At 41.0% G+C, this 25,946-nt stretch overlaps 3 protein-coding genes across 3 annotated transcripts; 2 read left to right on the top strand and 1 right to left on the bottom strand.

Moving 5' to 3' along the window:
- The first annotated feature begins 4,405 nt into the window (after positions 1-4,405).
- Positions 4,406-9,166, top strand: slc10a1 (solute carrier family 10 member 1). The gene is made up of 7 exons (XM_030047860.1): positions 4,406-4,609; positions 5,397-5,483; positions 5,801-5,913; positions 7,327-7,531; positions 8,176-8,354; positions 8,518-8,717; positions 8,849-9,166. Exons 1-7 carry the CDS (start codon positions 4,406-4,408, stop codon positions 8,914-8,916), a joined length of 1,056 nt encoding a protein of 351 aa, XP_029903720.1. The 3' UTR covers positions 8,917-9,166.
- Positions 9,167-13,409: 4,243 nt separating this feature from the next.
- LOC115355941 (sodium/bile acid cotransporter-like) lies at positions 13,410-15,645 on the top strand. The gene is made up of 4 exons (XM_030046875.1): positions 13,410-13,497; positions 14,505-14,683; positions 14,847-15,046; positions 15,178-15,645. The coding sequence occupies exons 2-4, from the start codon at positions 14,523-14,525 to the stop codon at positions 15,243-15,245; spliced, it is 429 nt and encodes a 142-aa protein (XP_029902735.1). The 5' UTR covers positions 13,410-13,497; positions 14,505-14,522; the 3' UTR covers positions 15,246-15,645.
- On the bottom strand, positions 15,384-25,156 carry srsf5b (serine and arginine rich splicing factor 5b). Its single transcript, XM_030046874.1, has 8 exons — positions 25,054-25,156; positions 24,597-24,738; positions 22,737-22,807; positions 22,287-22,394; positions 20,743-20,815; positions 19,260-19,333; positions 19,006-19,113; positions 15,384-18,328 (listed from the first exon to the last, which is right to left on the bottom strand). The coding sequence occupies exons 2-8, from the start codon at positions 24,720-24,722 to the stop codon at positions 18,007-18,009; spliced, it is 882 nt and encodes a 293-aa protein (XP_029902734.1). The 5' UTR covers positions 24,723-24,738; positions 25,054-25,156; the 3' UTR covers positions 15,384-18,006.
- Positions 25,157-25,946: the final 790 nt, after the last annotated feature.

Genomic DNA, 25,946 nt, shown 5'->3' with positions numbered 1-25,946 from the left:
CCTCGCCCATTCCTCCTGCAGGTCAAGAGGCCAGAGCAGCTGCTGGCAGCGCCCTGCCCTCCTCCACCAGCCAAGGCCTTCATCACACTCTCTCTCCTTCACCTTCCTCCTCACTTATCTCTCTCCTGTCTGACTCGACCCCCCTCTCTTACCTCCCTCTGTTCCTCATCGCCCCCTCCTCTTCATCTTCTATACTACACAGCTATATGTCCTGCAGCAGCAGCAACAAACAGGGTCACCCAGATATTAGGTCCGTAACAGTATAGCCTATTTAAAGGATGACAACACAATACGGCTGGGCTTCAATAATACATCAACTGCTGTGAAGCCACTCCATCTTCCTTGATCTTTATGTGACAGGCATAATGGAATTGAGATGGCAAGATGAAAACAGATGGCCTAAGCCATCATATGCCTCTCTCAGAGAAGGAATCAGTATCTTTGGTTTGATATGAATCATCCCTATTTATTACATTTAGTTTTGCCATCTATTTACAAGAAAGTCTTGTGTCATATCTGTGTACTATAACTGCATTTAAGATAGCTAATAGTAATTTTAAATATATCATAAAGAGGTAACTATGACAGAAACCAAGATTTTTCCTTATGTGCATTTTTGCCACGCCTTCAACACTATTTCCCCCTGGACGTGCTGAGTTATGGTGCGTTTTATCACCCTATCAGTTCATGACATTCAGGCTGCAGGGAGCTCATCAGGCGCAGACATTGATTAGCTCTGGCTGACACAGGCCGGGTCTGGAGGAGAGAAAGGCTGTAAAATCCTGGCTTGTCTTGCACTGACCTGCAATTATTGAGAGGCTGATCAGTCCAGGCAGAGCCCCGTCCCCTCCCCCTGTGTCCTTAAAGGACTGGCCTGTTAAACCCTTAAAATGCCCTCCTTTTGTCCCATTCCAGCATTTTGCAGACTTCATTGGACGGGCCCCAGTTTTCGGTCACCATTAGGGATTTTTTTTGTTCTTGTTTCATGGCTGAAATGGGGATGTAAGGGGGGGGGGGGGGGGGGGGGGGGGCTCTATTATCTATAACATCGGATTAAGGGTAAAGTTGTTTTGCCATGCCAATGAAGTGCTTTAGGCGTGTTGTTTGAAAACACATATGGAACACTTCCTTGTGCAAAACCGGATCTTAGCTTACCTCAAGGATAGTGTTTTTTTTTTTTTTTTTAACACCCAGGCTATGTTGTAGTGAAGTTACTTATTTGGAATGCATTTGCACCAAACAAACAAACAAACAAAACAAAACAAAAAAAAAAACATTCATTGAAAAAAAGGAGAAGAGGTTTGAGTGAGTGGAGGAGTGATTTTAATCATAACCAGACATTTAATATAAGTTTCATAAAGATTAACTTACATTAAAAAATAAGTGGATGAAAATGCTAATGTCAACAGCATTTACAAGGTAGCAGGACAGCCACAATCAGACAAATTTACAAATAGTTTGACACTGATGTTGCTGGTGTTTGTGGACCAGCTAGCCAGTTTGATTGAGGAGGGCTCTACCAGTGGGGAAAAATGTGTTTTTCAGCTTGATTTTGCAGTTGATTCTCTAATAAATGCTGGAAGATGCTTCCAAAATAGTGGAGCATGGTAGGAAAATTGTATTTTGCCTGTTGTTGTATTGATTCTTGGCATAGCCAGAAAGCCTCCATTCAGGGAGAGGAGGTATCAAACATATACAGTTGCTGATAAGTTCACATGAGCATGGTTCTGCTGCTAATCGTTTCAGGGCTGAAAGCCCCTTAAAGTCTGAGATGGAAACCAGTGAAGAGAGGTGAAAATGTCTCCTGATGTTTGTGGGAATGCTTGCTCTGGGAGAAGACATTTTAATGGTCAAGTCTGAATGTTACAAATGCATTTATTATCAAGGCTTTGGCATCTGTGATAACATGGGACTGACTTTAATGATGCTCTGTAAATTACTGTCTTAGCAGTGACTTTGACATGGGGTTTGAATGTCAGGGATGTCTCTCCCATAACCCCGAGGTTTATAACCGTGTGGTTGTGACATTGTGCATGACGTAGAGTGATATGTGACTGTGTTTGGCAGATGTAACAAATAACTCAGTTTCACCTGTATTCAGTGACAAATAATTTGCTGGCATCCATCTTTTGAGGTTCCACCAGGCAAACCCTGGACTGAGGCTCCCTTTTCATTGTTTCCCAGGTTTGGATGAATAAAGCACAGAGTAAGGACAGTGCTGAAGCCGTCTCCTGGTTAACCTGAGAGTGCAGGATCCCTCCACCTTGTTAAAGGACAAAAAATCATTTTACTATATTCTTCCCGTTATTATACTAATTTCAGTTGACTGAAGGAACTCTCAGCACCTGTAAACTAACAGATTCAGATCTATGTGATCTAGAAACGTGTTCAGGTCTCTTTGATTTTGAAGCTTTATCTTGAGTTAAACCCAGATTAAATCATTCTGATTCTCCGTCGTTTCTTTGATTTTAAAGTTGCATCTAAAATGCCAGTTCAGACATCAAGACTTGAGGTGAAATAATGCTAAAGGTTATTCTTATCCAAACAATGTCAAGACTAACATTTGGACAAGAACCCTTATTCTTAATCTCTAGATTCTCTGAGGGGTATTTTATGTCCTCCACACTCACATTCATTAAGGCAGTACAGGTAAAAGTTTTTCATCTCAGTGCACTAGATGGCGCCATCAGTGTTCAGTTCATCTGCCTCATTACAGAGCCTGAACCATGTTAGTGCGAGAGGTGAGCAGACATTTCTCATCATTTTGATATTGGAGGTTCAAGATGATGAACCACATTGGACCACATCAACCCTGCTCCTCAGGTTTTAATATCCTTAAATAGATGCACATGGCTTGAAAGATCAGCCAGTGCACTAACAAGAGAGAAAATATTGTCATGTGTATTATATCACAAATTATTGAATTTTATTAGTCAGAGCAGTTCATTTTGAATGAACTGTTTTCTCGAATATTGTTGTGTTTTGTGAAATATTATTGTTTGTGAAATGTTATTGTGTCATGTGAAATGTTATGCTTTGACCCTCAGGGCCACCATAGATAAGAGACATATACTTATTCCACTGATATTACAGTAATGATTACCCAGAGTCCAGTGGGAAGCAATATATAGAGAGTGACAACATACTGCACATGGAGTGCACTTTGTCTCAGAGAGAAGAAGAGAGGAAGATCTAAACCACAAGGCAATAAATGTAAGGAGCGCTCTCTGAACTGGAGATTATTTCTGTCATATTTGCAGTAATGAAGAACAGGAATGAATGTCCATTTATTTGGGACCCATTTTGGTTTTTCCTCTGTTTTGTGCGAAGTGGCTCCTGAGAATAGGCATGCAATTCTCACTTTGAGAGTATCTAAGAAACACCTGAGGAGATCTGCAGTGCTTTAATGACATGGTGTCACTTGTCACCAAAAAGTGCAAAGTAGGTATGGAAAAATCTGTGAAAGTAACCTGTCGGCACAATCCTCACAGCGTGAGCATGTGGGGAGGATGTGGTTGTCAGCTGGGGTTGGGGAGAAGGAGGGTTAACTTGGCATCAAAGCAGAGGAAAAGTCGGGTAGAAATCAAGCAAGGGCCATCAGTGTTCTCGTAGTCATTTACAGTTTAACCAGACTGATTTGAAGTGACTGAGGATAACTAAGACTGCAGAAATGTGGAACATTTTGTAGATGCAAAATAGTTTCTACATGGAAAGGGAACTGGATTATTATTAAGATACACACAGTTTTATCTGTGAGAACTGTGAAAGTTGAATAACATTTGCTGATATTCCCAAAGGCCAGAGCTGTGGAGGTAGGTTTGATTTCAGATGAAAAGCCTTCAAGGAAAAAAAAAAAAAAAAAAAAAGAATGACTGTGTTTTAAATGGATTTTGGTAAAATCGGCACTTTTACAGAAGTACAACTCAAAATAGCAAGTAAATACAACTGAAACTTAACATTGCTTCACTTCCTAGATGAGCTGGTCTTTAATCCATGCCATGCTCTAAATCTGTGATTATAGAGCCAGGGGGGACATTAGAGGTGTTGCATGTCAGCAAGTACTTCTTACATGGGTTAGGAAATGATTAATCTCAAAATTTTGAACTTGACGAAAAGAGCTTGGATTGATATTCTATCTGGCTTTTTAAATATTAAATAAAAATGGACTTGTGCCCACATTCAAGCTGTTTGAATGTTATTTTAGCCTCATGTGTTGTTTTTCTGTAACAACCCCTTTAAATGTGACCTGCACTCCACCCAAACAGAGCCTTATAATTCCAAACTACAGATGACTGATTTGCATCTCTCTGTCTTTCCTGCTGTGTGTGTTTATTTTTGTGTTTGGCTTACTGGACACAGAGGTGTGTGTCCGTAACTCAAGAGCTGGTCCTCCCTGGAAGGTCCCATGGAAAACACAAAAGACGTCTTCTCTGGTCCACATCTGTGGGGCAATGGCAGCCTCTTCTTCAACAACACAGCGGCTAACAGCAGCTCCCTCGGGTCTCTTGTGTCATCAGAGATGGACAAGGCTATCAACATAATTATGATCGTCGTCCTCTTTATCACCATGGTATCGATGGGATGCACCATGGAGGTGTCCAAGATCAAGGTGATCTCCTTGTTTCATGGAACCTGTCCATGTTTATGCTTCTATGAAAAATATTTTTTTTAACCCTCCTATTATCTTTGGGGTCAACTTGACCCCATTCAGTGTTTAACATCTCTAAAGAAATACCTGACATTGTTATTTTTCTCCATATTTCATGACTTCTCCTAATGCAATGGGAACAACTGGGTAAATATAAAATGAGCTTAATGTTTTCAAAGTCCTGCACACATTTGATGCCCATAGTTGTTTCTGTGGGAGCCCAGGCTGTTTTAGCTGTATAGAACAAATAAGAAATACCAACATTTTTACACACATTAGTTTTAGCTGTTTTAGGTGACACTGAGCAAATATAAGATGCCATTTATAATGTTCAAAAACACCTAACATAACCACACCTGTAGTAGTGTGAGAGCCAGTGATAGTTAATGTGACATTTGGGAAGGAAAAACAGGATTCCCTCAAGAATTTTGATGTATAATGGGGATGGGAGCAGGTTTATGTTTTATTTAAAGGGTTATTTAGGTAGTCAAGAAGAAACAAAGTACCTGACACATAAACTTGGGTAACATTATTTATTATAATCATTTTCTGGTGGTTTAAATTGATAATAATAATAATAATAATAATAATAATAATAATAAAAATAATAATAATAATAATAATAATAATAATAATAAAAAGTACTTTTTTTAGTTGCTGCCTTTTCTCACAAGTTAGTCATTTTGGGGTGAAAGTCTTCATACCTTGGTAAAGATATCATGTTATAAGTCATGTTTCATCTTTCCAGGCTCACTTAGTGAAACCAAAGGGGGTGGCAATCGCCCTGGTGGCCCAGTACGGTGTCATGCCTTTAACAGCCTTCTGCTTAGCTAAGGTAAATACTAGCAGTAAGTACTATGGAGCCTGTCTCTCTCTGCAGCTGACTGCAAACATAATGTTATAGTCATTCTATTCTAATAGCTGCAAAATAAATGTGACTACCATGTTAGTAGTACACTGACCCGATGTCTTCACCTCAGGTCAAGACCAATTTGCCCACTGTAACAAACAAACAAACATAAATAAAAATTTAAACTGAAAACTTCATGCACTAACATATATATTTTTTTGTATTTTAAAAACTAAGACATCAATGTTAATTTAAAAAAGAAGTGTCAGTGTGAGATGGTTTCTTATGAGTGCATTCTCCAGGCGTTCCAGCTGGGTCGAATGGAGGCCGTGTCAGTGCTGCTGTGTGGCTGCTGCCCTGGAGGAAGCCTCTCCAACCTGCTGGCTCTGGGCCTGCAGGGGGACATGAACCTGAGGTACACACACTCTGGATTAAAAATGATTAAAGATTATCAAAACACCAAGCATTTATTTGCTTACTCATCGTTGTATTGGAGTTGAATGACCTCCTAGAGTGCACTTGGTTGATCATAAAATCATTAAGTATAGAATTCACTGATAATAATTTATCATAGCCTTGAAAAATTGTTTTTATTTTATTTTTCTCTCCCAGGCCATTCACCTCATTGGGTTCCTCCCTCACTGATCTGGCATCTACACATTGCTCAGACATTTCCAGCTCTATTAGATGCATTTAAATCTTATCTGGCCTATCCCCACTAAGCACGGGCTGCAGGCTATCGGTGTAAGAGCGAGCACAAATTCAAGGACGTACATATATCTATATATCCATCTATATCTATATCTATATCTATATCTATATCTATATAGGAAGTCCACCTATATAGATAGACACACACACAGGCCACTTTATTAGGTCCACCTGTACAATCGAACGCAGCTCAGTGCAACAGCTCTGCCATAAATTCTACCCTTTATGAAAGTTTATAGTGTTCAGTTTGTGCTGACATTGTGGAGAATATGTCACTTTATCATGTGTTTATTATTATTGAGGTTGTAGTTTGCAGAGTTCTGGACTGGGCTACATTACACTGAGAGGTGTTTCTAATTTTTTGTCCTCCCTATTTATATACATGAGGGGGACAGAATAGTAGAAACAGCTCTCAATAAATTGCAGTCCAGTACAACAGCAGCGCTAACTATGAGCTCAATGCCAAACATAGAACTGAATGAGCACCTCTGTTACTGTGACAAAAAGAAAACCTGAGCATTACAGGCATCAGAAAAGTAAACTCGTATTGGCAGAGCAGTTGTATTGGACTTAATTAGACTGTACAGGTGGACCTAATAAAGTGGTCACTGAGTGTATATATATGTGTTCTCCAGACTAAGCCAAGGTTGAGTGAAACCATTATTAGAAAGCCAGGGTGGGTCACTGTATCATCAGTGCTGTTGCTCAACTCTGTTTTGTAGCGGGGGCTATAAACCTTGTTACAAAGGGCTGGCTGGCTCATGCCTATCAGAAAATAGTATACAACAACAATGTAAGAACAACACCTAGAGTTTCATACACAGTTCATTCATAGTTTAGATCCACCCTAATACATAATGTTAGATTTTTTTCTTAGGTCAGAGACAGAGAAACGTGATGAAGTCCATCCCACAGCTGTAAGCAGCAAGGCTTCTTGATGAAATCTAGAGACAAATACTGAAGCTACTCCACTGTCATAACTCAGCGAATGCATCCTTTACAGTATGATTTTGTTGAGACTGTAATAATTTCAAAGAACTTGGAAATTAATACATGTAAATTGCCACCAGCTGGTAAACCTGTGAAACTCTCATCCAGTGACTGTCTTTCCCCTCAGCATTGTGATGACCACCTGCTCCACAGTGCTGGCACTGGGCATGATGCCTCTGCTGCTCTACCTGTACTGCCAGGGTTTCTCCAATTTGCAGGACGCCGTGCCCTACATTGACATCATCCTGGCCCTGGTCATGATCCTCATACCGTGCGGTGTCGGCATCCTCATCAACTACTACAGGCCGCAGTACGCCAAATACATCACCAAGGTCAGAGACGTTCATGTGGACCATTGAAGGGAGGTGGACATCAAGATGTGTGTGCTGCTGTGCAGCCTGACCACAGAGCATGAATATCACATTTAGCTGGCTGAAATCCCATCTTGCTTGAATCATAGTGTAATTAATGAATCGAGGGGACCAGCAGTTGAAGCTAGGGGTTTCAACTTCAAAAAATGGAAGCTTAATTTTGCTTTATTATTATATGCTTCATGATGCCAACATTGATGATCAATATTAAGGAAGGCGGGGGCCTAATCTGCCTAGTGGGCTTGATATTGCAACCCAATCAATATTTACAAGTACCAGGACTGTCTATGTCATTGTTACACAGCCCAGTGTTTATAATAAAGACATAATTATCAGCCAACACGCCATGAATGGTTGTAAAATTATGGCATTTTCAATATGAGTTTCAGCAGGTGAATAATATCATTATGAAAAAAAACATTTTTTCTTAAATGGTTCCAGATTTCATTTATCTAAAAAGATAGAGATGTCATTTTCTTCAGCTCACAAAAAAACAGATCTTTCATATAACTGATTCTGTGGAAAAGTCTGGAAAAGTTGCTTCAGCTACTGTTGTAGATGGGATATGCCTCTTTTTTACACTACCTCTGGTCTGGTGTTCCCAGGTTGGCCTGACGATACTGATGGTTGCCGTGGTGGCGGTTGGTGTCATGTATCATGTGGGAATGGGGCACTCAGTCCTGGCAATACTGTCTCCAACGCTCATGACCATCGCTTTTCTCATGCCATTAATTGGCTACATCTTTGGATACGTCGTCTCCTGGGTCTGCAAACTCAGTCGACCGTAAGTCATAAGAAACAAGCAATAAGAAGGAATGACAGGTAATCTGAAAGACAGCCCAGCAGCAAGCATTACTTATATATGTTCTGTCATGGCATGTTAAATAATCATGAACGTTTCTTTATGCTTCCATGAGTTATGAATGAGTTCCCCCCCTCCTTCTCAGGGAACAGAGGACCGTTGCCATGGAAACAGGCTGCCAGAACATCCAACTTTGCACCACCATCCTGAAGGTGGCCTTTCCACCGGAAATAATCGGCCCCCTCTTTCTGTTCCCGTTGGTCTACGTAACCTTCCAGCTGACGGAGGCTGCAGTCCTCATCCTGGTGTTCAGGTGTTACCAGCTTTTGAAGCCCAAAAAGAAAGGTAAGCAAAGGGAGTAGGCTACTACTGTCACTGTAGCCTGTATACAAACTCTGCTTTTGCTTTATCTGCATTTCATAACTACTGTAATTCTCTTGCCCTTCCAACCTCCTCTATCTGCTGTCTGCCTGCAGAGACGTACCAGCCTGCAGCCACTGCTGTCCCAGAGGTGGTAAAAGAGCCATCTGACCGAGCTGTATGATGAACGGACCTCACAAAACCATCCTTGGTTCACTCACAGGCTTGTGTACAACTGAACACACACATGGAAGATATATCCAAGCAGCCTGCCTGTACTGTTGTTTCGGATCTCAGAAGTCAATGATATGAGCTCTGAATAGGCCAGTGCTCAATATTGTGCAACAGGCAGTATCGCCTAGTCGTTTTACTGCTTTTTTATGAAACGCTGGTTGACAGCTTTTGTAAAAATTTGTCGACATTTAACTTGGAAAAAAAAGACAACTGTACACAAAATGTGTTATTGTTAAAATGCTTTTGTTATACCCAGATTTTTTTATATACCATATAAATGTCTATCAGATCTATCACTGAAAACAAAATTATACATTAAGAGTAAAAAATGTTATTTTCCAAACTTGTGTCTAGATGTTCTTACTCATTTAGACCACAGTAACATTAGTACTTTAAATTGGTCCTTTTTGGTGTTTGGAGAAGTAATGACTCTGGTAGATGCCCCACAACAGACTACTCACCGAGAAATCAAGAATCCAAGAACAGTGGCCACCTTAAAGATACTTAGAGTCTGCATTTTCCAAACAAATTTGAGGTCAAATAAAGCATCATCAACTCACTCTTTAATTTAATTTCACTTTTTATTTTAAATCTGGTAGCAGTCAAAAGAGTGCTCAACAACAGCCTCATCCATGCATGGGCAAATAAGCAAAATTATATGAGTTTAATAATCATGGCTTGTAAGATGTTCATGGCAAACAATGTCAAGACTAACAATTGGACAAGAACCCTTATTCTTAATCTCTAGATTCTCTGAGGGGTATTTTATGTCCTCCACACTCACATTCATTAAGGCAGTACAGGTAAAAGTTTTTATCTCAGTGCACGAGATGGTGCCATCAGTGTTCAGTTCATCTGCCTCATTACAGAGCCTGAACCATGTTAGTGAAAGAGGTGAGCAGACATTTCTCATCATTTTGATACTGGAGGTTCAAAATGGTGAGCCACATTGAACCACATCAACCCTGCTCCTCAGGTTTTAATATCCTTAAATAGATGCACATGGCTTGAAAGATCAGCCAGTGCACTAACAAGAGAGAAAATATTGTCATGTGCATTATATCCCAAATTATTGAATTTTATTAGTCAAAGCAGTTCATTTTGAAGTCATCACTGAAGCAGCATTCACCCTGTCTGGCATGTGGACTCTTGTTTAGTTATATACCTGAGTGATATTCCAGAAAGAGGGTTTAACAAACTCTTAGTCTAACTCTGAACTCAACAAACATAGGAAATTCAGAGCGTTTCCAGAACGGCTGATCAAAATCAGTTCAATCAGCTCTGAGTTTTTAACCACAAACAAGAAGGGCTGTCGCACTTTTTCCCTAATCTGAAATGTTGTGGTGTTTTCGCAAATGTTCTGTTTTGACCCTCAGGGCCACTGTAGATAAGATGTAGACATTTGCTAATTCTACTGATGATTGATGAATAAAAGTGCATGGAATGCACTTTGTCTGATCTGGAGATCAATTCTGTCAAATTTACACAAATGCAGAACATGGATGAATGTCTATTTGTTTGGGACCCACTTTGGTTTTTCCTGTGCTTTGTGTGAAGTGGCTCCTGAGAATTGACATGCAATTCTCACTTTGAGAGTATCCAAGAAACACTTGAGGATAGTGTTTTTATAGTTGACTGACCACTCTAATCACTTTACAAGCACTTCACATTAATCCATTCACACACTGATGGCAGAGGCAGCCAGGCAAGGTGCTCAGCTGGCCATCAGGAGTGGTTAGGGGTTCAGTATCTTGCTCAAGGACATTTCAACAAACTCTGGAGGAGTCGGGGATCAAACCAGGAACCTTCCAATTACCAGACGACCGCTCTACCTCCTGAGCTGCACCACCCCCTCCCCCATGCTATTTCCAGGCTGTGGAAATCTACAGTGCTTTTATGACATGGTGTTACTTGTCACAAAAAAGTACAACGTAGCTATGGAAAAATCTGTGAAGGTAACCTGTCGGCACAATCCTCACAGCATGAGCATGTGGGGAGGATGTGGTTGTCAGCTGGGGTTGGGGAGAAGGAGGGTTAACTTGGCATCAAAGCAGAGGAAAAGTCGGGTAGAAATCAAGCAAGGGCCATCAGTGTTCTCGTAGTCATTTACAGTTTAACCAGACTGATTTGAAGTGACTGAGGATAACTAAGACTGCAGAAATGTGGAACATTTTGTAGATGCAAAATAGTTTCTACATGGAAAGGGAACTGGATTATTATTAAGATAAACACAGTTTTATCTGTGAGAATTGTGAAAGTTGAATAACATTTGCTGATATTCCCAAAGGCCAGAGCTGTGGAGGTAGGTTTGATTTCAGATGAAAAGCCTTCAAGGAAAAAAAAAAAAAAAAAAAAGAATGTCTGTGTTTTAAATGGATTTTGGTAAAATCGGCACTTTTACAAAAGTGCAACTCAAAATAGCAAGTAAATACAACTGAAACTTAACATTGCTTCACTTCCTAGATGAGTGACATGTAATTGTGGGTTGTAATGGATATTAGATGCGTGCTGTGTCAGCCAGTTGCCAGTCTCTCTCCTTTTCCTTAAAGGACAGAATGAAATATCTGCACTGAGCCTGCACTTGCTGCTGGTCATTAATCCATGCCATGCTCTAAATCTGTGATTATAGAGCCAGAGGGGACGTTAGAGGTGTTGCATGTGAGCAAGTACTTCTATTTCATGATATGTTTTCAATGTCCTGCACACATTTGGTGCCCATAGTTGTTTCTGTGGGGGCCCAGGCAGTTTTAGCTGTGTCAAATAAGAAGTACCAACATTTTTACACACATTAGTTTTAGCCGTTTTGAATGACTTTGAGGAACTATAACATGTCGTTTTAAATGTTCAAAAAACTTGCCTCTGCTTTAGGGACCAAACATAACCACACCAGTAGTGATGTGTGAACCTGTGATTGTTAATGTTAATGTGAGCAAGAGCTGCTTAAATGGGTGAAAAGAAATGATTAATCTCAAAATTTTGAACTTGAAGAAATGAGCCTCCATCTGGCTTTGTAAATATTACATCAAAATAGCACTACTACCTCTTTAAGATCTTTGAATGTTATTTTAGGTTCATGCGGTGTTTTTCTGTAACAACCCCTTTAAATGTTTGAAAAGATGTAAAAGTCAGTCATCTTTGTAAAGTGGGACGTCCCGTATATCATTTTTCTCCATATTCCATGACTTTTCCATATTTCATGATGTGTTTTCAATGTCCTGCACACATTTGGTGTCCATAGCTGTTTCTGTGGGGGCCCAGGCAGTTTTAGCTGTGTCAAATACGAAGTACCACACATTAGTTTTAGCCGTTTTGAATGACTTTGAGGAACTATAACATGTCGTTTTAAATGTTCAAAAAACTTGCCTCTGCTTTAGGGACCAAACATAACCACACCAGTAGTGATGTGTGAACCCGTGATAGTTAATGTTAATGTGAGCAAGAGCTGCTTACATGGGTGAAAAGAAATGCCAGACAGATCAAATTCCAGATTCTGAGATTAATTATTTCTTAATTCACATAAGAAGTACTTGCTCACATTAACATTAACTATCACTGGTTCACACATCACTACCGGTGTGGTTATGTTTGTATATTTGGGCCCTAAAGCAGAGGCAAGTTTTTTTTAACATTATAAATGGCAAGTTAATGTTAATGTGAGCAAGTACTTCTATTTCATGATATGTTTTCAATGTCCTGCACACATTTGGTGTCCATAGCTGTTTCTGTGGGGGCCCAGGCAGTTTTAGCTGTGTCAAATAAGAAGTACCAACATTTTTACACACATACCGTGCGGTGTCGGCATCCTCATCAACTACTACAGGCCGCAGTACGCCAAATACATCACCAAGGTCAGAGAGGTTCATGTGGACAATTGAAGGGAGGTGGACATCAAGATGTGTGTGTTGCTGTGCAGCCTGACCACAGAGCATGAATATCACATTTAGCTGGCTGAAATCCCATCTTGCTTGAATCATAGTTTAATTAATGAATCGAGGGGACCAGCAGTTGAAGCTAGGTGCTGCAGAAGCTGAGACACCAGAAGCCTGGACAGTGGAGACTCAGGGAGACAGAGACAGGGACACACCTGCACCATACACTTGAAGACAGGTGGAAACACTAGGCCAGGCGGGGATCATGAGAGAAAACCATATTGATGATTATTAAAATTATATATTTAAATGTCAGTGATGATTAGGAGCCCTATATTGAGGAAGGCGGGGTCTGATTTGCCCAGGGGCGGACTGGCCATCTGGACGTTCTGGAGAATACCAGAACGGCCGGTGCCGGCGGCTGGCCGGTCTTTTTTTTTTTTCCTCCCCTTTTTGCTTGTAATCTACTGTTGTTCCATGTCCAGACCAATAGGTGGCAACAATGCGCCAGTAGGCCCTTAGATGCGCAGGCTTACTCGCCACTCAGCCTTGTCAAAGATACTCGTGGTAGTATGTGCAAGTTGAGATGACTAGAGAGAGACCATGGACATCACTCGTGTTGCTAATCCTAAAAAAGGAATGAAAATGGTGGGGCTGAGAAGGTAAGAGAGAAAAAAATTAGGCTGTTAGAGAGCGAAGCATCCAAATGCAGGGATGCAAACAGCGCGCCGAAAAGCGCAACTCACTTTTTTCGTGGCCATTTGGGTGACTTGTGTGAATCGTGCAGATCCGATGTTTTGTTTGTTTTTGTTTTTTTTTTTAGGGGGAGAGGGGTCGACTTATCGATCATAGAATCGCGGAATTAGCCAAATAAAACGGAATCTATTTTTAACGCGGAATTTGACATAATAACAACTGCACCGGTACCGCACAAGCCAAAAGGCAGATAAACTCTCCAGCTACAGCAGCGCACTGACATAGATTGTGTAACAAAGTGAAGAGTTGCCACTCCGCTCTATTTTCACTGGCTAACAGCAGCACACTGGCTTAGCTTGTCTATTCAAAGAAGAGGTATCACTTCGGCTTATTTTTCAATCTATGTTATCACAGGCATACTACTGCTAATTCATTGGTAGCTGAATTGTTAGGTCTATTTGATAAGTAATTTACATTTTTTAAACAAATAATTTTTAAACAAATAATTTAACATATTGTTAAATTAATTTAACATATTGTTAAATTATTGGAGTCAAGCTTACTGGTAAACATCTACTCCTTCAAGATAATTTATTATGTTATACAACTCATAAACATACACTAACACTACATACCAAGTGTTTGACCAACATATCTCCTCTGTGCTATAAAAGATCCGTGGTAAGCCACCCCCCCACCCTGACGTTTTTATCTACACTCAGAAATTTGTTGTTTTGGGCCGGGCTTAGTCAAAGTCCAGGGCTGTTTTTTAGTCCCAGTCTGCCCCTGGATCTGCCTAATGTGCCAGATATATGTTTTCTTGTGTTGCTTTTATATTGTTTCTCTATGTAAAGCACTTTGAATTGCCTTGTCGCTGAAATGTGCTATACAAATAAACTTGCCTTGCCTTGCCTTGCCTCTTGTAGATGAAATATGCCTCTTTTTTACACTACCTCTGGTCTGGTGTTCCCAGGTTGGCCTGGCGATACTGATGGTTGCCGTGGTGGCGGTTGGTGTCATGTATCATGTGGGAATGGGACACTCACTCCTGGCAATACTGTCTCCAACACTCATGACCATCGCTTTTCTCATGCCATTAATTGGCTACATCTTTGGATACGTCGTCTCCTGGGTCTGCAAACTCAGTCGACCGTAAGTCATAAGAAACAAGCAATAAGAAGGAATGACAGGTAATCTGAAAGACAGCCCAGCAGCAAGCATTACTTATATGTTCTGTCATGGCATGTTAAATAATCATGAACGTTTCTTTATGCTTCCATGAGTTATGAATGAGTTCCCCCCCCCTCCTTCTCAGGGAACAGAGGACCGTTGCCATGGAAACAGGCTGCCAGAACATCCAACTTTGCACCACCATCCTGAAAGTGGCCTTTCCACCGGAAATAATCAGCCCCCTCTTTCTGTTCCCGTTGGTCTACGAAGCCTTCCAGCTGACAGAGGCTGCAGTCCTCATCCTGGTGTTCAGGTGTTACCAGCTTTTGAAGCCCAAAAAGAAAGGTAAGCAAAGGGAGTAGGCTACTACTGTCAATGTAGCCTGTATACAAACTCTGCTTTTGCTTTATCTGAATTTCATAACTACTGTAATTCTCTTGCCCTTCCAACCTCCTCTATCTGCTGTCTGCCTGCAGAGACGTACCAGCCTGCAGCCACTGCTGTCCCAGAGGTGGTAAAAGAGCCGTCTGACCGAGCTGTATGATGAACGGACCTCACAAAACCTTCCTTTGTTCACTCACAGGCTTGTGTACAACTGAACACACACATGGAAGATATATCCAAGCAGCCTACCTGTACTGTTATTTAACTTTAAAAAAAAGACAACTGTACACAAAATGTGTTTTGTTAAAACGCTTTTATTTGTTATGCCCATAGTTTTTATATACCATACAAATGTCCATCAGATCTATCACTGAAAACAAAATTATACATTAAGAGTAAAAAATGTTTTATTTTCCAAACTCGTGTCTAGGTGTTCTTACTCATTTAGACCACAGTAACGTTAGTCACAGTACCAACAGTCTTCTTGGACTCACATTTATACACTGTAATAAAAAAGAGGTTACATTACTGTACACCATACCCCCAAAACTGAAAAGCATTCACTAAAAAAAAAACAAACCAAAAAAAAAAAATTTGAAAAAACTGAAAAAAAAAAACCCTGAAAAAACTGCCTCATGTAGGCATCAGCCCCTTAATTTTAACTACCAAGCATTATCTTATCCTCAAAAATAGTACTTCCCTTCCCCCGAAAAGGTTTTAACAGTCACTGCAAAAAAAAGTCTACCAAATCAACACAAAACTAACATACTTATCTTACTGTACAACTGTTTTAACTTTACACAGCAATAACTATGCGCATCATCACATAACTGTTTATGATGTTGAAGCTGCCAACCAGTCAGGATGGTGGTTCACATCTGAACTTGGAACTTATTTATCTGCCCAAGTCAAAATACTCAAGAAAATAAAAGCAACACAAGCATCCATACAGTTCATACACCATCTGTGGCAGGTCCATCAAATAAGTGAAAAACAAACAAACAAACAAGTAAAAATAAAATTTTGGACAATTTTGAAAAGAACTGAGGGGAGCACAGAGAATATTAGAAATCAGGCTAGAATTACAATGGTCCAATGTTTTGCTGTTGACTTATCTAGCACAGGTAGGCAAGGGTTTCTAAAAAGGAAAGAAAAAGATGAGGGTTTTTCAACAATCCATATGCAGCTGAGAAACAGCCTCTGAGGTTTTTAAAAGGTCAACGGACTAACAGGTGTATGGGCCCTGTTTTCACACAAGCTGATGTTTTTAGCTCACTTGGGCATAACCAACAGATTTTTGTTAAAGAGATGCTATAGCAGCAGGGGTGGCAGAGCTGTACAAAGGGTTTGATTAGAAAGGAATAAATCATCGATGGGTCTGCTTGGTCTTGACTTGTGTACAGCACCCCAGCCGTTCCATAATGTAAAAACAAATATCTCTGCAAAAATGTGAGGTCTAAGTAGGTGATGGAAGAGGAGGTGTACGCCTAGCTACTGATATCAAAACTGCAAGGTGCCATTCAGTTTGTACTGACACTACTGTCTGGAGCACTGCACGGCCATTTTGCTGAACCACAATATTACTGGACCTTAACGCTCCTCTCTCAGGAGGCGTGTCCTAAAGTGGTGTGGGTGTGTCTTGTAAGGGCATGCTCTCGTATCTGCAGGCAGCGGTTAGACTTACTCGTACCCAGAGACACTGTGATTATAAATGGAGACTGCAGTTAAGTCAGTTTACAATGGGAAATTATGAAATGCAAAAGGTGGCAGCATGTTCAACCCGTGACACACTATCAGCCAATCACAATTCTGGAGTTCACGTAGCAGCACAACTTTGATGTTTTACGGTGTATCGTAGAAGTAGTGGGCAAGAGCTCGAGGACAACACTGCAAGTCCAAACACAGACAAGAAAACTGCTCGCATCCTTGTCACTATGGAGCTGAGAGAGGTAAAACTGCATGTATGCATTTTTTAAAAATCTCTAGAGCTCAACTATGACTGTGTGGAGTTACCATGGCAACGGCCGTGGCACGTGTACAAACCTCGGTGAGTGAAAATTTTGTTTTTCTGCGGCACTAATGTCCCTCAGAACAAATTTTATGTCTGTTGCATACAATTTGAATGGCTGTCTAATATGAAGAACAAAAGATAATACGTATTCAAGAACATCAGACAGCTTGTCATTCAAAAAGTATCTAGTGTTGGTTATCCGACTTCCTGGGTGCGCTTCAAAGATGGCACCGTAGTACTCAGTCTCCTTTTATAACCTCAGTCTGTCTGCTTGTACAAAGTGGGCACAGAGGCAAAAAACAAGACAAACTTACCACTTCACTGGTGCAAGCTCACTAAGTCTAACCTGCACAAGAATTACGGACCTGTGGGTGTGCGCCAATGTGCTTCTATTTAACCATACTGATGTTTTCAGGTAAGAGTGGACTGGAGCTTTTTCTCAAAACATTTATTAAGCCACCTTGGTGGGTTTTCCTCTTAAAACTTAATACTATCTTTGAAAATAAGCGATACTGACACAAACACACGGGTGTCCGTGTGTGCATTCACGCGAATGCTGCAGTAATGTTGTGGGGGAAAAATGGTTGATACGAGCGTCCTACTTGAAAACTTTCAGGCTGAAAATGCAACTTGGTAACTTAGGATTTGGAAATGGGTGATAGAAACCGAATTTGGAGTGAAGGTTCAAAATAATTTTCCAATAAACAGAAATACAATGAAATTAATGTTAAGACAATTACATGATCTAAAATAATTATGTGTTTTAATTAATATTCATCTTGTTCATTGCCTACTCTGTGTGTATTATGCATAAAATGAAAAATCCAGTGCACCAACACCTGGAACATTGTTTCTACTGAGCAAGCAAAGTTGTTTCTATCATCAATTCCCATACTAAGTGAATACAGCTTTAGCGTTGGCTGTCGGTAGATGGCGAACGGGAACGGGAGCGTGAACGGGAACGCGAGCGGGAGGCAGATGCTCGCTGGGCAGGCGGAGGGGAGGGCGGGGTGGCAGACTTGCTGGTCTTAGAGGAGCGTTTGGTTGGCTCCTTGCCTCTGAGGGCTGGAGGGGAGGAGCCGGTTGGTGGGGAGCTGGTGGCAGAGCGGGACACATTGTGGCCCTTAGTGGGGCTGCGGGAGCGAGAGCGCCTGGGGGAGCGTGATGGAGAGTGACCACGAGATCGGGAGCGTGAACGAGAGGAGCTGTCAGACCGGGAGCGACTCCTTGACCTGAGGAAAAGAAACAGAAAAGACGGTTTCCTCTATGCTACACTTTTGTAGAGTTGCACAGAATGATTAAAACAAGCTCAAAAACAGAGTATTGACTATGGCTCATGCAAAAGAGGGCCAAAACTGTGTTTTCAAAAGGTTTTAAATGAAGCACCGCCCATCTGATGGAAGGCAACACACAGGAGGTGGTGGAATGACTAAAAAAACATCGTCTCAGTTTGGGCTTAGCCTCATAAAGGGAAAAGCTCAGATACAGGATGCTACTAATCAGTACTAAATTACACTGGCAACCAAATACAGTTACCATGAAATGAACTCTTAATTAAGATGGGCTCAGGGAAAGTGTAATAACCCAAGTGAAAACTAGCCAGCCTAGCAAACAATGTAAATAAAAACTCCTGCATGTCAATAGTCAGTTGTTGGTATTGTAAAATTTTGCATCACAAACTTCTGTTACCTCCCTACAAATTATTCTGGGAAAACAGGGTGAATCTATGGTGTCTCAGTTAGAGGGGATGGGATGCTCGGTTGCAGCACCCCTTTGTGATTTAGACAGCAAAGGCGGCTGATTCTTGTCTAGCACAGGTTTAACAAAAGATCCATCAACGACAATGAGCTAATTTTGTGAGGATGCTATTGAGGACATCAGTGAATTGAGGTGCCAGCAGAAAACTCACCTCTTCTTAGCTGCCTCAATGAGCTTGATTTTCCTGCCATTGATTTCCTTTCCAGACAGTTTTTCAAGGGCATTTTTCAGATCGCTGTAAGAAGCAAACTCAACCACTCTGTCAAAACAGAAAAACAAATATGCCTTGGAATCTAAATTCTGTATTTTTCCACACAGCAGATTATAAATTTTCCTCAACTTGTACTCTCCTTTCAAACCTCATCAGTCAGTTCATGGAGACAGATAAAGGAATGGATGTCCTACCCTTCATTGAGCTTGGGGCGATGGGCATCTGCGAATGTCACCTCTCCAGCTTGTCTCATGAAATCTTTCAGGTCCTATACATGTGAACAACAGCCAAGTTAGGGCAGGATTCAGGACACGAGCACAGGTTGAGCCATAAAACATGATTGATTTACCCAAAGAGAAACGGTTAGATATACTGAGAGCACTACACAGGCTACTGCAGATAAGGAGGATGATGGGTCCAAGAACCTCAAAAAACATGTTCAATCAATCAGCATGTCCTTGAATTAAAATAATTAAAATATATATTTTTTAAAATCTAAAATCTTCATCAATGCAACTTGCATATTATAAAGTATAATGTCAGTCACTAAGTGGATAGGCTGTGCCTTTGCAACTGTGTGAGTCTTGAGATTCTTGGACCTGCTGTTCTTTACATCTACAGAGAGGTGAATACATCTGCATGAACTGCAGAGGCGCCGCTTGGGCAGCGCTAAGAGCCCCAGTTTCCTTGGAGGGCACAGGGCTCCGCGCTGGGACCACCCCTTTCTCGGCACCCCACCTCGGTAAAGAGAGTGAACAGGGTGGAAGAGAGGAAACTACTACCTGAGAGCGAAACCCTTTGGGGTGGGCCGCAGGCTCTCCTAGCCCACCATAACCCCGGGATAACAGCAGATAATATCCATGGGCACCTGGGAGGAACTCACTCTCTCTCTCGCTCGCGATGTGCGGGAACACCGGAGGGGGGGAAGGGAGGGGGGGGAGATATCGATCGATCGAAGCCTCTCAAATTAACGAACCATCGATCAATACGCCACCACCACCATCACCGCCAGTGATTCTTTCGCTCTTTCCTCTGCTCTCCTCTCTCTCTGCCAACTCTCTGTTTGTTTGCTCTCTCTCGCTCTCAGCCACACACCTGGCGCCCCTGCACCTTCGACAGAGGGGCGTTGCGGGCGAGCGAAGGGGCCGCCAGAGCCTCTAGTGTGGGGAGCGAGCGCTCACATGACCAGCAGGCGTCAACTAGGAGTAGGACACATTGGCTGACACCACAGGCTCAACCCAGACAGAAGGACCCAGAAGGGGTTAACTCCACCATAAGCGAGCTCTTCCATACGACACAACAGTCAGGCTGGCAAATAAAGGGGTGAAGAATTGGTTAAAATTTGAAAACAGGAACAAATTATTTTTTTTGTTGTTGCTACTGCTCTTTTTCTCTCTCAGTAATTAGCTGCGTAAGATGCAGAGTTACAAGAGCACTGACAGATTTTGAATGAACAAATTGGACCTGACTGTAATAGGTAAGTGTTTACTTTTAGCACTCAATCCAAAATTAGCATTTTGATTCCAAATACAGAATTGCTATGGTTTTGTATTACATAGAAATGTGACAATTTCATGTGTAAATGGATTGAGGCAGACTGCTGGAGGTGATATAACATTAGTGCTGTTGCAGCTTTCAGAAGCTGGTTGTGTGTAACAAACGTGAGGTAAAACTGACCTGCCAGCTGACACGAGACGACAGGTTCTCCACGATCAGGCGGTTCTCAGTGCGCATTGGAGGAGGATTTCGACTGGAACATGGGAACATGTACACTGACTTTTAACAATCAACAAAACAGGGAACAGTGTCAGCTTGTTCACAAAAACATGTTGACATAATGTGCACAGTCCTCAGTGCAAAGCCTGAAAGCTCTCATTAGCTGCTTGTTCAAAAGCAAGGTCAACACATGTCAAGGCTCTCTGGGATGCACAGAGCATTCCTTTCCAAGATGAAATTCCCAGCAGGTAATTACAACCTGTGATTTCCACTGATCCAACTTGGAAAAAATAGGAAAGAAAACAGATATCCCCGAGTGTTTCTTTATTTATTATATAAAATACTTTTCCCCATTCTAAAGCTAATGTTATGCCAGTTACATCATGAAATGTTAGCCAGCTAACTAACACAGAAAATTAACAACTGCAAGAGCAACTTTACATCAGAAATATGGAGGTTTTTCAACATTTACTACACTGCAGCTTTAACAGATTTAAGGTCATGTGATATTGCAAATTGAACCACAAGTGTATTTTGAAGATGATGAACATGTCACCCTACATACCATGTACAGTGCATGTTGCAAAGTTGATGCTAAATTACTGCACTTCAGAAACCTTTGCTGAAAAATCTTTCCTGTTTTTCCTTAAAACACATGCCCTTTAAACACAGAATTCTGTGTTTAAAGGGCGCTACACTGCACTGACATCTCGAGAATGTAGTATTACTTACGAGGCGGTGCCCCTTTCAAGAAACTACTGATTACTGAGGCTTTTGCCCCACAGGCAATAAAATACATATCAGCAAGAAAAGCAAGGACATTGCCTTGAAGGTTTTTTTTCCCCATACATAACAGGTCAATGTGACCGCTACAAAGTCAAGCACTTTATCAACCAAAGTCAAATCCTCTTCTGGCTTGGAAAAACGATCCATGTAAAGGAACACTGAGGAATACTGAAGTGTGAGCACTGCAAAAGCCACAAGTAAACATGATTAATGCTTGGCCTTGTGTTTGCGCAAACATTTTGGCTTGCCTATTTTGAGTCTCACTAAAAACAGAGACAAACAGAGACTGCAAAAACCAACAGCAAACAAGCCTCCAGCTAATAATTACAGGCCTTACCACTTATTATTCATGCGTCTCACAGTTGGGGGAAGAAATTCTCCAGTTTCATGAACACACAGTGATCAACTCAAACATTTCATAGTGGAGTATCTTGTATACCATAAGGACTGTAGGGTCCAAGTTGACATACTAAATATTGGTCATTACTAGCAAAATCAAATGTTGTAAACCCCAATGAGGAGTTTCATTTTAAAAACAAGATATCCACTTTTTGAAAAAAGTAACATCTACTCCAGAGTGATAACACAAAATTAAAACAAGTGAATCAGTGAATTTCAGCTATTAACTACACCTACAAGTAGAGATTTGACATCTTGGTAAAGACATTTTCTTCATGTTTTTCTTTTCTTTCTTTCTTTCTTTTTTTTTTTTTTTTTACCTCCGACCGTCCTGTGAGCCTCGGCCATAGCGCTCAGGAAACCGACCTCCTCCACCTCCTCTGCCTCGGCCGCCACGTAGACGCACACGGGCATGCTCAATAGTCACCCTATCAATCAATCAATCAATCAATCAATCAGTCAATCAACTGAATACCACTGGCATGTATGAGAAGATCAGGTCACCATCAGGAATGTAATAGAGGATAAACCCACTGAAACTTTCTTTCTAACAGGCATAATTTTTAAAAACATAAAATCCTAATCTAAATCACAGTAGGTAGCATGGAGGTGACTTAAGTTAAATGTGTGTTTTCTGATATTTTATTTTTTCAAATACTGATGTTTGTCTGCAGTTTGGCACTGCATCACTGGTCCTAATGCACCCACTACAGCACAGGGGACTTGGAGATGGAAACTATACTTAAGGATGGGTTCAGAAGGCATTGTACCTTTCATTGCAAAGCTCTTTGCCATCTAGCTCATACACAGCATCTTCAGCATCCCTGGGGTCATCAAATTCCTGCAGCACACACAGACACACACACACACACACACACACACACACAAACACAAAACACCATTTAACACCACAGTTTGTCATTTCCTATCACCATTACATGACAACTTGCCCTCTAGTATGGAGAGAAAATCATCGGAAGGAAGTTTTAACTTTCCTTGCTTCAAATGTACAAACTTTACAAGATACAATACAAGGTGTTTTCTTAATTGTAACGTGTTTCTAGTAAATTCAGCACAAGGATAATCTACCAAATACCATTTTATTTCCATAAAACCTCAAGCTCTATGATTGTGATGGTGCACAATGCTCGTTACTGTCCTTCGCAAAGTAGCATTATACTTAAAGATTGTGGGAACAACGGAAAAATAAATTATTGATGTTTAAGTCACTCTGAAATGACTAGTGCTTGGTATACTGCATACATGCCTAAATAAAGAGAAGCTCCCTGCGATTTGTAACAGGCCTTTTTAAATCTCATTAAAAGTTAAGCCACCTGTGCACCACTGGCGGGATGCAAAGCTGTTCTTTCGATTTATGCTGCCTTGTTGTAAAATACTACCACGGCAACAAAAGATGACATACCCCCTGAACGCACTGTGCTATTGCAACCAAATTTGGTGTACATGTGTTGATACAATGTCTGGGTGACCGTGACGAAATAGGTCCCATTCGGCCCATAGGTGGAGCTTTTGCCACATCATGAGTTTAATCCTATTAATTTGAAATTCTGTACTCAAATCACAGGATCTCCTAATACTCCAAAAATACTAAAATACTCTGCCAACAGCAAATCAGCAGCATTTAGACATATAGTTACAACCTGAAGCAGAAGAAATATATTTTAGAAAACAGATGGAAGAAGCATACAAAATTTCAGATGAGCAGGACTAGTGGTTAATATTTCAAAACAGGGCTATTTAAAAAGTATACTACAGTGCCAGCTATTGATCCAAACTGGTTTTAGAGATAGAGCGCATTTAAAGACCCCATAAAACAGACCCTTACTTTTTTGATTTTATGTAGTTCCTGTTGAAACGGTACATTGGACAGGACAGAGTGCAGGGAAGGATCACTCATAAGTGCAAACCCATGTCTCAGTTTGGGAGACGCACACATTTTTTCCAATTCAATTTAACTGATCCCTCTTCATTGACTTGGTATTGTGTAAAGGTGGCTCCTTGGCTTCCGACAGTTGTCATGTCAAAAGTACCCATCAGTTTGCTTCACACCATGAATGGCTGAATTCAGCAAAAGATGCTGCACATTTAGATGGTGTAAATGTGCATGTGGACGTGGATAGCAAAAAACACGCTTATATACATTATTGGGGAGGGGGTGTAAAATTCTGCCCCAGTGATCGTGTGTTACACATAGAAATTGAATGGTAAGGCACCGCTAGAGGGTGTGATGTCCGTGAGTCCCGCTCTGGCAGTGCATTACAATCATTTCACTTTTCACGCAGTACCAAGTCAATAGAAATGAATTGGTTTGGCCCCGGGGGCGTGGCTTCCCGAATGTGACGCGTTCTGCTCTGTTTCTATGGATTCTCCATATCTGCACGAGCACTCATAGAAATTACATTAATTGAAATGGAACTACACCACATTAGTTTGCAAAAGCACAAAACACTCGGGATATATGACTTTTTTTTTTTTTTTTCCTTTTTTTTTTTTCTTTTTCGCCAAAGCAGCACAAACTGATACCGACCTACGCTGCCATACTCTGAATGGTGTGTGGCCTTACTGGATAGGGCAGTAGTCACCATAACATTAGCATGAGTCAGACTCACCACAAAGCCAAAGCCTCGCTTCAGGTCAATATCTCGGATGCGGCCGTAGCCTTTGAAAAACCTCTCGACGTCTTTTTCCCGGGCTGAAGGGTTCAGCCTGCCGATGAAAATACGACAGCCGCTCATGTTGCTGGCTAGCGACCTGAAAACAAGAGGTGAACCCGTTGACGTTAACGTTACACTTTGACTGTTAATCAACGAGCAATAACGAAAAACATTAAGACGTCGAATGTAAAAACGTCACATAAACCCGTCTGACTGCCTGTATGGTTTCGTTAAACTGTGGGCCTCAACCAAGTCATACAGCTAAATGAAGGACTGCTAACTTAGCTAACGTTACTCAATTTGCGCTGCGGCCAAAATGAGTCGCAGTGTATATTTACTAATATACGAACAGTCCAAATACATATGTATATATTTAAAAATCACACTTGCACCCCTGTAAACGTAATATTACCTTTCAGCGTCCCTGGAGGAAGCTAATTTGTGGCTGTGTGGCGACAGTGACAGTGAAGTCCAGTGGTGTGCTCTCTGCTAAACAAAATGGAGACTGTTTTTATGTATAGCCTTTTTAAGAAAACGAAACTGTAGTTGTTGTTTCTGACCACTAGGTGTCGCACAGACACAACGAGAGAAGGTTGGGTCAAGGGGAAAATCAGTCCTCAACACTTCTCAACAGAAAAAGTAAATATAAAGGACATCACAATACGTCATGAAAGTTAGGTCAGAAATCATAAAATTTAATTACATCAAGCAAGCCTGTGAAAATGAGGTTTAAGAGATTATTCAGAAGATGCTGAAGATTTAGGCCTGGGCGTGTAATTTCAGAGTCTAATCAAGCGTAGCAGCCTTATTCAGGAAGCAATCCGAGTCAATATTAGAATAAACAGTGACGACCTTTGGCCAAGGCTAAGGCGCCATCCACTTTGGATTGTTATTTAGTTTGACTTCTCTGATTTAAAGCAGAGTTTAAATCACAATCCATGTTGTTGGCATTAGACACGGAGCGGATTTGTAGCAGATGCATCAGGCTCCACCTTAACAAAATAAAGAAAATGAAACAAAACTAACCCTGTAGCCTAATACATTTTACAGGATACAGTCAAATGGACCAATCACAGCAAAAACAAGTCTCTATTGCAATATGATATTAAAAGTGATACTACAGGGGATCAAATGTAAGGTTGCAGCACTTTTAAACAGATATCAAATAGGTGAAGATTTGTTTATCCACCTCTCTGTGACTCTGTAGCAGATGCACTGGGTTCCCATATGAGGAAAAAGGTCAGTAGCCTTGATAAGTTGATGCATATTTCCAAGGTTATTAGGAGTTGGTATGATTTTGACATC

The sequence above is a fragment of the Myripristis murdjan genome, chromosome 24, assembly GCF_902150065.1.
Source record: "Myripristis murdjan chromosome 24, fMyrMur1.1, whole genome shotgun sequence".
In the NCBI taxonomy this organism is placed as follows: Eukaryota; Metazoa; Chordata; class Actinopteri; order Holocentriformes; family Holocentridae; genus Myripristis; species Myripristis murdjan.
The sequence above is the reverse complement of the archived record's forward strand: the minus strand, read 5'-3'. Positions and strand labels throughout refer to the sequence as shown.